This window comes from Typopeltis vanoorti, chromosome 15 (genome assembly GCF_054136105.1).
Source record: "Typopeltis vanoorti isolate ZY-2024b chromosome 15, IOZ_Tvanoo_1.0, whole genome shotgun sequence".
In the NCBI taxonomy this organism is placed as follows: domain Eukaryota; kingdom Metazoa; phylum Arthropoda; class Arachnida; order Uropygi; family Thelyphonidae; genus Typopeltis; species Typopeltis vanoorti.
The window spans coordinates 79,961,205-79,975,717 of NC_143563.1; the positions used below are offsets into that span (position 1 = coordinate 79,961,205).

Consider the following 14,513-nt stretch of genomic DNA (forward strand, 5'->3'; position numbering starts at 1 on the left):
GAGGGAACGTGGACTGCAGAGTTTGGTGGATAGAAGAAGGAGAGGTGATATGATTGAGACTTTTAAACTGTTGAGAAGTGGTTACAGGGTTGACACTGGGGAGTTCTTTCGCTTGGTTGAACAGCAGGAAGGAGGGATGACAAGAGGCCATCCCTGGAAGTTACGAAAGGAAACTGTGAGCAAGAGGGTGAGGAGTGGTTTCTTTGCACGGAGGGTGGTTGAACCGTGGAATGCATTGCCTGTTAGAACATAGTCAATGAGTTTAAGGAGTGGTATGATGGACTTTGTGTTTCCTAGGAAGGATCTCCCACGATGAGTCTTTTGACTCCTTGGAGGGCTAAATAATATTAATAATTATTATTCTGAATCAAGTTCTTGGAGAACAGAATGTAATGTCAACTAAGCAAGTGAACACAATTAGCTCCAAAAATTGATAATGACATTGGTTTTCCAAGGTTATACAATATTTAAGTGAAGAAAGCATGAAAGGATCTCTTATTTTTTGACTTGGCATTAAAAACTATAACTATATGATAAAAGAAGTAGAAAATAATAATAATTTGTAGGTATTTAGTCTATCTAATACAACTAAGACTACAGTTGCCAAGCATATGGAAAGGAACTTCGTTTCTTGCTATAGGTAACTGAAATGCAGCTATGAATATGAGGTAATCTGGTGAGTTAAATGTTCTCCTCATTGTGAAGGATTATCAACACCTTTTAATGAATATGACAGCTGAATTGCACTTCTTATCCATGTTGTTTCAACAGCTAGTATGCATCGCATCCGGGTTTTGCTGGATGTATATACGTCCCTGGCTAGTAGGGAGGTGCTAATCCTAGCATCACATATGCTTCACATATGAATATCAAAAAATATATACGGATGACACTATCTTGGTTACCTTAATCTTCTCCACAACTTCTGTTTTCCCTTTACAAAACACAGCAGTCTAGATATAGTCATATTAAAGTTTTCCTTAATCCTCTGTACTGTTTTAACCACTTCCCTTCCCATCTGTATTCTGAACTTCAATTCACAGTCTACTAAAAGCCAGATTCCTAGCCTCATCAATTTCTTGCATTCCCATCAGTGTAATACATAGCTTGTAATCACTTCAATCCAAAATGAACACGCATTTTGCAACACTGAACTATCATCCATTATCATTTACCGATAGCATGTCTACATAATGCCTTCTGGAATATTATCCACACCACTTTCATTTATTACTGCTTAGCTTCATCAGACAAAATCAATCATATACTGGAAAAATTTATAAATGAAGGACAGAATGGGCTTTAAAAAAGGAAGATCTTGAACAGATCCTACACTCAGCCTGAAACTGCTAATTGAGAAAATAAAAAAAATTCAACTCAGAAACATATCTAAGCATTCACAAATTATAAAAAATATTTTGACTAGATAGATAAATATAAATTCTTTGATACATTAAAAAACACTTGTCTATAAATTTATTAAAGCTAATCTATCACCTACATGAGGAAAACAATAATAAGATTAAAAAGAAACAAGAACAGAACCAAAGCATTTAAAGTGAACAGGATGTCTTAGACAAGGATGCCCCTATTCTCCAATATTATTTAGAATGCTCATGAATAAAATAATCGAAGAATGAAGGTTAACCAACAAAGAAGGAATTCAAATAGAAAATAATTTTATTTTATATACCTTATTCTTTGCAGATGACCAAGTGATATTTGGAACAACTGAGGATACTCTACAAAAAGCTGTAAACAAACTGAATTTAATGAAAAAACAATATATCAGTTTTTCAGGAAAAAACTATGGCATTAAAATGCTCAATGCTCATCCAAACTAAAATAGTAATAGACAAGAAAATTATCAAATATCAACAAGTTAATTAAAATTTTCCAATTAATGCAAAGAGTAGCTTGGCTCTATATTTCCACACTTACACTCTTTCTCCTATACATTGACTTTTCTCACTAACCCCATAATGCTGTGGTTTGATGATAATGACAATACCATCCATTTTTCTTCATTTAACAAATCCTGTAATGCTCAAATGATCCAAATTTCAAGATCTACAATAACAAAAGTTTTTCCAAATGTCTAACCTAGTACTTTTGCTGTAACCCCCTGTAAACTTTAAAGCCACTAAAACAGTTCTGTCTTATTTCTCATAAAGTTCTCATTTCAATTCACTTCCTCCCTTCCTTACCTTTGATAATAAGATCTCCAGTCAAGATCAGATTTTTCATGTTGGGCTAACATACACAATAGATATGATGTGTTTGTGTCAGCCTTTCCTGACACAAATACATTACATCCTCAGCCTCCAAAGAACTTGGTAACCTCTTTGAGACTTCTCACTACTTCATCCTAACACTATATTAAATTCCAAATCCATCCAAACTTAGAATACTATTCTTGCATCTCATGTGGTGAACCAAGACCTACTTAAAATACTTCTTGCTATCCAGAAGACAGCAATCCACTTAAGACATCAGCCCTCCCCACACTCCCTCCAATCACTTTCTCATGGACATTCTTTTTTTGCATTATGCCTTTTTTGTACAATTTCAATAACTATAGAAAAACTTATATAGAAATAAACAGTCAGACTCACTAATTAAAATATTGTTAGAAAATGCAACTGATAAGTCTCCCAAACAACACTACATCAGAATAATTAAATGACAAATTAAAAGAAATGAAAAATCACCAGAAGAAGATAAAATCCCAACAGAAGTTACAAAATATGCAGGAAATAAATTTCACCAATGATTTCTTACCTTAATAAACAAAATATATAACACTGGAAGAATATCCAATGACTGGAATCATGTAACCGTGATTCCCATCTTTAAAATAAGGAAGAATAAGGAGTACTCTCAGCTGACATGCTTCAGCTTCACTACGTTGTGTAATGCCTGCATGCACATATCTTATTATATTTTGTTCCCTGATTATGTCAATTTGACTTTTCTGAAATAATGGAAGTATTAATTAAATTTATTTCAGTCTATGTTGTAATTTCCTTAAAAATACAGTTATGAATAGCCAACATAGAAGCTTACATCAGAAATAAAAATAACTGTTCCAACTACAGAGTAATAAGTTTATTAAACACATGTTATAAGATATATTCCAAAATACTGAAAAACAGAATCAGCCCTGTACAAAAAAAAAAAAAAAAATTATGAAGAACAGAATGGTTTTAGAAAAGGAAGATCCTGTATAGATCCTATATTCAGCCTCAAACTACTAACTGAGAACATAAAATTATTAAAACCACTGTATGGCCTATACAAAAAAACAATAATAAACATAAAAAGAGGTGAAACCAAAACATTTTAAGTAATTGGAGGTCTTAGACGAATATGTCCCCTTTCTCCAATATTATTTGGAATATATATGAATGAAATAATCAAAGAATGAAGCTTAACCAAAAAGTGATATTTGGGTAAACTGAAATCACTACAAAAAGCTAGAAACAAACTGAATTTAATGATAAAATAATATGTCAATCTCTCAGGATGAAAAACTAAAACTATGGTATCAAAATGCCCATCCAAACAAAATTAGCAATAGACAATAAAATTATCTAATGTCAATAATTTTAATTATATGTTATAAATTAAGTTACAATGAAGATTTAGACATTCCTAAAAACATTATCAAATTCACCAAGTAAAATGGAATAATAAACAAAACATTAAGGCCAGCAATAGTTGTAAAAAAAAGAGCAGACTAAGAACGTATATTTTATCAAAACCAACATTATTATATGGCGGTGAGGCATGGACAATAAGAGAAGGAGATAAGAATCATTGCAGCAAAAATGAAATATATAACAACAGCAGGTTATACAAGACTACATAAAAAGAAAACATACTGAAAGAACTAAACTAAATACCAATAATGGAAGCCATAGAAGAATATAGCACCAGATGGAAAAGTGTGGTTCTGTATTTTTCTATGGGATATGATAGAATACCGGGAAGATGATGAACTATAAACCAAAAGAGGTAAGAGAAGCAGAGGCAGACCATGAAACACTGGGATGAGAATGAAATAAGCCACCTGGTCCAGATTTGTGATAGGAGGAGGAAGAAGAACTTATATAGAATATCTATAAATATCTCAAAAAGCCAGTTTCACTCAACTGGTCACTATCATTCCTCTGTTTTCTTCTAAGCATGTAAAACATGAGCAGCTGCAGATCAATATCCATACATAGTTGACCTTTAAAGGTAACCAACTTCTCATCCTCTTTCATTTTACCTATTTTTCTCTATGGAAAAACGCTTCCTTGCATTTTTTTCCCTTATGAAATACAACCTCCAACTGGCCAGGAAACACACTAACAGGTTATTTTTTTTTTCCCTCCTTAAACACTTGTCTACATACAATACTTATGATCTCTCATAGTTAGAAATCAGAAGAGTAATATCTGGGATATAAAGAAATAATAAAACAGTATGGAAGATAAATTTCGGCATAAACTAATCAAAATTTTAATTCCACTAAATTATCACAGCATCCATTAGCAGTATATCTGAAAAAATGATGATGACAAAACATTTAATGATAATGAAAGATCATAGCCTGTAATGAATTACTTACCCATCTTTAGAAGTATCCAAAATACTTCCCAAAAGTCTTACTGTGTCAGCATTATAATTTAAATCACGATAAAGTCCTAAATACCCTCTAACAAAATCTTCAGGTGTCATAAAATGTTCCCCATCCTTTTCGACAGTTGCATACTATTTAAAAAAAAGAATTTTGTTGTAAACGATAATCTTTTACTTACAATAAAGTACAATAGCATTATTAGTGTTATGAAAGTACAGCAGAACTTAACAAAATTATTCAAACTAACTATTGCTCCATTTCTGAAAATATGTGTCAGGAGTTGAAACTCATTATGAGAGACCCATTACTTAAATGCCAGTCAGGGGCGTGCCAGTAGTGTCCGGTGCCTGTGTGCAAAACTTTAGTTGGCGTCCCTATTTTCCCCCCCCCCTCAATAAAAAAATCACTTTAAAAAAACATTTTTTTAAAGTATTTCTTCCTCTTTGGTGCCTGTGTGCATCACACACATTGCACATATGGCCAGCATGCCCTTGATGCCAGTCATTATTATTCATACAACTCTCCCAAAACTCATTCACTAACAAAGCACTCACAACTATCTCTAGAAACCCAGTTCACCATCCCTAAAATAAAAAATCTAGTCCTAACATCCTTGCTAACCACCCTTATGCAATTTCCAGGGATCACCACTTGTTCTCTCTCTTTACTGCAATGTACTAAACAAAGTTTTGTGTCAATTCTGATAATCCTTATATGTCTCTATCATTAATCCCCTTTTTGCTCAACTAGTCTTTTAAGTTCACAGACCTTCAATTTCTCCTGTGGCAGATCTATAAAATGCACATTCTATAGATCTGCCACTCATCTCTCTACATAATCTGGCTTTTCCTACTTTCACATCATCAGCAAACAATTGAATATTTCCCCTTAAATCCTGGCACAAAATAAACAGCAGAAATCCAAATACTGAGCTCTATACTACACTACTAGTCACCCACCTTCTCTTGGACTTGATCTTAGATATGTATCCATCAGATATTTATCCATACTCTTATCTAAATCAACTGCTTCATATCTGTCCCCATTTGTTCAAATTTAGCATCAGAGTAACATGGAGTATTCTGTCAAATGCCACTGCAGAGTCCAGCAATATCACTGATATCATTTATTCAAGTCACTGTCACTTTATCATAAAAATTAAGCAAATTACAAAGACAAGACCTACCCCTCACAAAACCATGCTGTCCCCCTATTAAATGTCATATTCCTGTCCAACCAGCCTTGAATTCTATCTTTTACCAACTGCTCCAATACCATAATCACCATTCCTGAGATACTGATTAGACTATAACTTGCTACTTCTGTCTTGGGGCCTCCTTTAAGCAATGGAATTATCCACTGGCACCTTCCTAGGAAATAAAACACTCACTAATGCCTTTTATTCTCCAAGGGAAGTAAGCAAGGCTGTTATCTTAAAACAAAGGCATCCGGAAGAGAATGTGAGACAAACTGTGGCCATCTAATGGTCCCTAATTCCTACATTATATATTATTATTTGAAACAGTGTGAAAAATATGGCTAATATTCTTGAGCTTATAGGTTAAAACCAAAGATTCAATAAAGAAAAACTTTACTTACCCATAACCAGCCGAAAAAGTTCCTCTGGCTGACAACTAGAATCAAATCTAAAGTGGTTATTCTCTGCTAACCTAGTGCCATAGAAGTAAATGCCACATCCACAGAGTTACACATGCATTCACCTTTCCAAAACTGAAGCTTAAATTAAAAACTGGTCACAAGAGATCCATTTCCATTGTATCTCATAATACATGGGCTGATAAGCCATCTAAATCCCCTAGCCATGTTTCCTTAAGCTCTTTCAATAAGTATCTCCAATTCATTTACCTCTATTTTCAATAGAGATCAATGTCACATATGACAATGCAATATCTCTATCCAGATGGTATACCCTTACAAAAACTCAGCTATTTCATTTGCTTCTGTTACCTCACAACCATCCACACACACATTAAAGCCATCCATACATAGTCATTCTTCCTTTTATTCACCCCAGTCTTTTGGGATTTTTTTTCCCCTCTTATCAGCTCGATTCCTCTCATAATTAGCTTTTGCCTTCTTTACCACATAGGTCACCCTTCTTGTTTGCACCTTACCCTGCTGATAATTTTTTTTCTTTATATTCTCTCCAGTTTCTCCCACCCCCTACAACTGCTGCTTAATGATTTTACTCATCCATCATACCAGATTTATCCTCCTGACTCTGGGAATGTCTGATAATGCTTTTTTCACACACCCCTTAACCAACTCCAATGCACTATTAACAAGCTATCATAAGTATCTCACAGCAGTTGTATAAGTTCCACTTTCTTCTCCTATGCCCATTACTCCTTCCAATCTATGTCTCTCCTCCCCCCCCTCCAGTTGAAGTCCACCATAATAATTACCCATTCTCCTAACATACATTGTGCCAATTTGTCAATGCATTCCTTCCACTCACCCTTGTATCCTCTAGCCCAGCGTTTCTCAACCTTTCTAAGCCCAAGGACCACTAAGTTATGTAATTTTTTAAAAAAAACATATGTGGAAATTACCAACATTTGGGAAAAAGTTTGCCATTTATAACATAATAAATCTAAAAGCATGTTTGAATACATATGGAAACAGAATTAAATTGGAAGTAAATGATTAAAAGTATATCATCATTGAACAAAGTTTTAATTTTTATTAAACAAACAAATAATATTATATAATTATGTTACTACCTACTTTTAATGAAATGGTTGAGCTTCTCGGCCCTTGCAGAGTTGCTGGATATCTGGCTCAATATTGGTCAACTTCAAAGACGATTTCTGTATTTTGTTTCATACATAGGGCTAACGCTTCCCTATCTATGAAACAGTGTACCCAATTCATATTCGGAGCTACTACCTTGACCTTAGAAACAACCCCACTATGCCTGCCTGTAAGGCCGCGAGCTCCATCTGAAAAGAAGCCCATACATTTTTCCCACTGGATCCCTTCGTGTATTATGTAATTATTGAGAGTGTGAAATATTTCTTCTCTAGTTGTTCGGAATGACAAAGTTCTAAAAAACAGAATATCATCATGAATGTTGTTATCCTGCACATATCTTACGTAACATATTAACTGCACATCATTTGTAACATCAATAGTCTCGTCTATTTGTAACGCATAAAATGGGCTTTTCTTAACTCTTTCGATTAACTGAGATTCTATGTCACCTGCCATATCATTAATTTTGCGACCAACAGTGTCATTTGAAAGAGGAATCAAATCAACATCCTTTAGCAACTTGTTGCCAAAAATAATTTTTACCACATCTTTTGTCTGTCTTTTATATAATTAATCCATAACACCAATTTTGGTGTTATGAATTATGAAAAACAGGTTTCCCTGTTTTTGCTAAGCACAAACTTAAAAGATAGGATGCTTCCAGTGCCTTGCTATTACTCGAATTGATGGCCAAAACTATATCTTTCACATGATTTAATGTCACTAAGCGTCGCTGAAAAAATTCAATTGGCTTATTTTTCACACCATAATGTTTAGTTTCTAAATGTCGTTGGTGTTTCGCAGGTTTCATGCACTCGTTCGATAACACAAAACCCATCGAGGTTTCCGTTTGCTTTCTTCTCCACATCAAGTAAACCCGAATTCCAAATCTGAACTGTTATATTTCTACTGTATTTTTTTCTTTGAATTGCTTGTTTATTCTACTTTAATAGGATCAGATTTACTCGCCGTTACATCATGTGTATCAAAATTAGGATTAGCATCACCTGTTTCATTAGCTTTTCTTTTAAAGGTCCTAGTTTTAAGCCACTTAGAACTAAGTTCTAAGTCAAATAACGGCAGAATGTTCATGAAGTATCCACTTTATTTCAATAATTTTTACTTATTTAATTTTAATTTGTTTTTTTGAATAATTAAAAAATATATATTTATTTATGTATATTATTTCTGGGAAAACTCCCATGTTACTCCTCTTAATAAACTATTATAATTATTCGATTATAATCATAATTATAATTATTATAATTATAACAACCTCACGCCCGACGAAATCACCATCCTGAACAATGGATTAAACTTTGGTGTTTCCCCAAAATACATGCAAAACAGAGACATCATTACCGAAATGCAAGCGAAATTAGAATATGACCCTAACAAAGAAACAATATTCCACAAAATCAACAACATCATAAACAGTAAAATAATAATTAAACCAAACATCACCCCCAACTTACAAAAAGCCCTTTTATCCCTAAAGAAGAACCCGAACATTATTATCAATAAAGCTGACAAAGGGGACACCGTAGTCATCACAAACCAAACCGATTACCACAACAAGATAACAGCCATCTTAACCGACCCACACACCTACCGAAAAATACAAATTGACCCCACCCCGACCTCATAAAACAAATCAACGGTACCCTACACATCCTAAAAAATGAAAATAAAATTGACAAAACCACACTAAAAAACACAATCCCCCGCACCACACACACCCCTTGTATGTTCGGACAAATAAAAACCCACAAAGACGGGTACCCGATGAGACCAATAGTCTCCTACAAAAATACCACCACAGCCCCTTTATCAAAATTCGTAGCGAAACTTCTCAAACCATTAACTACAACGTCTAACTTCATGATAAAAAACACGGACGACCTTTTCAAAAAAATAAAAAACCTAACCTTATCCCAAGAAGACATCCTCACTTCTTTGGATGCGGCCTCTTTATACACTAACGTGGACGTCCCCAGAACTTTAGACATCGTACACACACTACTCACAGAAGACCACACCCTACACTCTCGTACTAAACTAACGCTCATTGACATTATTAACTTAATAAAACTAATAATCTCGGCAAATTTCTTCAAGTTCAACAACAACATGTACATACAAATCTTCGGACTCCCCATGGGCCAAAACATCAGTGGACAACTAGCGGAATTATTCCTGGCACATATAGAATCACTCCTACTCCACCCTCCCCTTCCTCCCGGCATCACCTTTTATGGCAGATACGTAGACGATATTCTGTGCATTGGTAATCTCACACACATCACCACCTTAAAAACATCCCTAAACAGTTACAGCAACAGATTAAAATTCACCACAGAAACCGAACAGAACAAATCCATCAATTTCTTAAACTTGACATTAACCGGAACACACAACAAAATAGCCACGAAAATATACTACAAACCCTTACACATTGGAAACTACCTCCATTTTCACTCATACCATCCATATTCTGTTAAAAAATCTGTCATCTTATCACAATTCATAAATGCTTACAAATTTTCAACCAATCAAAATAGTCTAAACGCAGAAATAAAAAAACTAACACAGATCTTCTTAAATCGCAACTATCCTACACAACTGATTAACTACACAAACAAGACGGCAAAAAAACTGCCAAAACAACCCAAGTACCAAAACGAACTTCCCTACACAAAAAATTATCCAACTACCATACACCCAAAACACATACAAAGCCTATAAATACATCTTCAAACATACTGACTACAAACTGGTATTCACCACAAACCAAAAACTGGCAAACCTCCTAAAATCCACCAAACCTCACACACAGAAAGAAATATTTCAACAGCACAACGTAGTCTATAAATTTCCCTGCCAAAAAGACTGTGACATCACCTACACAGGTTCCACCATCAGGTCTCTATGGGCAAGACTACAAGAACACTTCCGTGACTGTAACATCCCTATTCCAGAACATTTAAACACTAAAAAACGTAACATCAAAAAGAAAAATCGAATACAAAGCACAGGAAAAACGGAAATAGCTGTTCACGCCCTTGAACAAAAACACACCCCGCAGATAGACAAGGCCATCATAGTAGACAGACAAGACAATGAAACAATGCTCAAAATATCGGAAACAATAGCTATAAAGTGTGACGTGAACTTTATCAACGTACACAGGCCCTACATAATCTCCGAGGTTTGGAAGCTTCACAACATAAAATTGAGGTCACAACCCCAACCAATAGGCGACAACACAAGCACTTCAAAAGCAGAAGCACCTACCCGACCTGACATAGCATCCACTTTCCCAATGTGTTACAGATGACGACCACGAATAGCCGAAACGGACCGCACCCGTCAACCACCTTTCCCCTTCCCCCTCCCTATTTTAAAAAATCAACCCTTTCACCTTTTCCCCACCTTATATAATATAATATATATGTTTATATATATTACGGAAAAAAAAACGGGTTTTTCTAACTTAATTCTACCAAATTGCCTACCCCCCCCCACACACACACTCAGTAGTTTTTCGACATCACAGAAGAGCCACAACACCCAGAAAAAGGTATGTGTAAATTTCTATTCCTTATGCTACATATACTTTTTGGTACATTTACACTCACAATGCCCTAAGAATCCATGAGTAAATAGCCAATAACATTTAAACAGGGGCACTCCTAAACTGTAGCAGGCAAAATAGCTGTAATTATAATAATACAAAAAAAAAAAAAAAAATCAGCTAACGCCTTTTTATTCCCGTATACGGGAGTAGGCGAGGCCATTTAGCTCTATCTAACTTTTGGAGACTGAGTGGGCAGTTCAATCTCCACTGGTACCCAATCAGAGACAGATGGCCCAAGGCTATCACTAATTAAGTGGTACGCAGTGAAGAGAGACGGCTCAAATGTGCTGCCATCTCGTGGTCCCTAACCCTAACACAATATATTTAATGTCTAAAATAATGTGGGTTCTACGGTCGATTTTCTTGAGTTTACAGGACGAAAAACCCGAGTTTCCGGGAGGAAAAACCTGCTTGCCCGTGCCAGAGATCAACTAACTTGGGAACCGGTCGAAAAAAGTCTTAGAAAAATTTCCTATAGTCGCCGACTAGACTCGAAACCAAGTCTTCCTTCGTGCGGCCAAGCGCGGCGGTGTGCAAACGCCACGTCCGTTGAGCTACACAGGCTCATTATAATAATATATTTATTTATTTAATTTAAGTCTGCCTAAGGACCACTTGTCTAATCGTCGCGGCCCACAGGTTGAGAAACACTGCTCTAGCCTATATATGGCCTCTATCTCACACCAGACAGCCTCAAATTATTTACTCTCTGCATCCCTATATTCCTGATGTACTTCTCTTTTTGACTTCATTTTGTTACCTCTGTTCAATGTTCCCTCTAAGCCTGTATGAATGTGCATGCATATACTGATCAAAAATTGGATTTCTATTTTCTGCCATGACATCAAACAATGTCACTGTTTCACCCCCCCCCCATTTTCAAGTTCTCTGTATAAATAAATATGACTCTTGTGAAGCCACTTTCATAAAAATACCATTTCCAGTTGGAAAAACAAATTTTCTTAAAAACAGTTATTCCTTTCTCTGCAATTTCCTTTGCCATTTTTGTTACTGTTGTTTTTACAATAATAATGTTAATAACAATAATCAGCAAGATAGTTTACATATAAGTGCTAAAATGCCAATCACATGCAAATGAAAGTTACTTGAATATGAATATTATCATTTTTTTTAATATTTTATTTATCTTGTGTATTTTTTTTATTTATTTTTTGACAGTCTAGAAACCCTGCTCTAGAGATCAAATATGAAACTTTTTCAAGCTACCTGAGGTCTGCAATAAGAAGGGCAGTGGTCTCACACTGGGTAATGAAATTCATTTCCCACCTAGAGACAAATACAAACATCCATGCCAAAGGCAGTATTTGAACATACAGTCTGTAGGTTGGAAAGCAAGGATGTATAACCACTCGACCAACCAGGCTGCTATTACTAAAACGTGATGTCTTACTAAAATGTTTTGCTCATTTGTGCGATATCATATGCATCTATGTAGGCTGAGATACAGTGACATGTACTTTATTTCTAAAATATCATCAATTAAAGATGCCAAGAAATTATATTCTTGATTTAATCCTTTATCCAAATGTAAGCAAACAAAGTTTGCAAAGTAACTTCAGGACTCATAGAGGCTAATGACTTTATATCACTTGCCTTAGTATCCCATAATGCAAAGCACATCTCCGTAAGGAGATGAATAATGGTATGCATTATGGGAATGGGAATTATGCGAAATATGTAGGCTGAGATACAGTGACATGTACTTTATTTCTAAAATATCTTATCAATTAAAGTTTAATCCTTATCCAAATGCAAGCAAACAAAGTTTGCAAAGTAACTTCAGGACTCATAGAGACTAATGACTTTATATCACTTGCCTTAGTATCCCATAACGCAAAGCACATCTCCGTAAGGAGATGTATAATGGTATGCATTATGGGAATGGGAATTATGCGAAATATGACGTCTGCATTACTTCAACCTTGGTATTACTTCTTGGTCTGGCTCCCACCGATGAGACTTCAATAAAGGTTGAAACTGGTCTGGGTAGTGACCCTTCCCATAATGCATAGCACTATACATGTCCACATAATGCTTTGCATTATGGGATAGTAAGGCAGGTGATGTGACATCATTAGCCTCTATACACGAGTTGTCCAGTCCTGAAGTTACTTCAGGAACAAACTTTGTTTGCTTACACTTGGATAAAGGATTAAACCAAGAATATAATTTCTCGGGGTGCTTAAGAGTCAAAGCTGTATAACTGAGAGAAGACCTCCACATAACCTTTAAAGGAATGCGGAGAACCGACCAGGGCTTCTGACCTAATGTCCAATCCTCACCTTCTCGTGGTGCACCCTGTTGGGTATCTACTTTGATACTGAACGAACGAGGATGGGCTGGCAATTTGGGATTTAGCCAACCAAATTGTATTCTTATTGGTTAAACCAAAATAAAAAAATGATGGTACAACATGACAAAATTTCATGCCGGCTGGGACATCGCCTGGTTAAACAAGGCCCCCGTTGTTTTCGCCAGGGAACCAGGGTGAACAGCGAAAAGGCAGCTACTGGAACAAATCTGAAAACAAACCTCAACTCAACATCACCAGAGTTAAAGCTCAGTACTATCAACATAAGAAGCCTGAATGGCAAAGAAATGGAGATAGCTGAGGAATTAGACAAGTACCAGATAGACATAATAGGTGTGACTGAAACAAAAAAAAAAAGACAAAAACTGGTGAGATCTTTCTGAGCAATAAATACAAAATGTTATATTCAGGCAATGACAATCAAGGAAAAGAATGAGTAGCCATAGTATTCAACACAAAATACGAGGATAATCTTCTTGAATGGCAGTCAGTCTCAAGTAGAGTAATGTGGGCAAATATGAGAATGGGGAACTGGACAATGAGACTTATTTGTGCCTATGGTCCCACAGAAGGTTCTACTAAGGTAGAAGTGGAGGAATATTTTGATGCTTTAGAGAAAGCAACTGACATAATGAAAAAGGAAAAGTTGGTCCTTGTTGGGGATCTAAATAGCAGAGTAGGAAATGATTGTGAGACATACAAAAATATTTTGGGAAAATTTGGAGAAAAGAGCAAAGCTAATAATAATGGCAAATAACTGTTGGATTTCTGCTCAGGACATGGACTGGTTATTACTAACACCATGTTCCAACATAAAAATGTGCACAAATTCACATGGAGAGAAGAGGCTGGGAATAAGAAAAGTCTCATTGACTATGTTATTGTTGATAGTGATGTTTTCTCCCTGGTGCAGGACACCAGAGTGTACAGAGGATTTGAAATTGGAAGTGATCACTATTTAGTCTTGAGCAGGATAAAATTGAATTTCATATTGAAAAGAATAACATGTAAGAAAGTTTTAAAGCGAATAAAAGTTGAGCAGCTCTCAGATGTGAACTGTAGACTAAAATACACAAAGATTATTGAAGAAAAAATGAAAGAGTTTGAGAACAGGAAACAAACTTTGGAGATTCAGTGGCAAA

General features: G+C 35.4%; 1 protein-coding gene across 1 annotated transcript in view; it reads right to left on the reverse strand.

Moving 5' to 3' along the window:
* aralar1 (calcium-binding mitochondrial carrier protein aralar1) overlaps positions 1–14,513 on the reverse strand; it is a 510,219-nt gene that overhangs the window by 400,466 nt on the left and 95,240 nt on the right. The window contains exon 4 of the mRNA XM_090405723.1: positions 4,616–4,758. Within this exon, the coding sequence (XP_090261849.1) occupies positions 4,616–4,758 (143 nt within the window). The remainder of the gene's footprint in view (positions 1–4,615; positions 4,759–14,513) is intronic.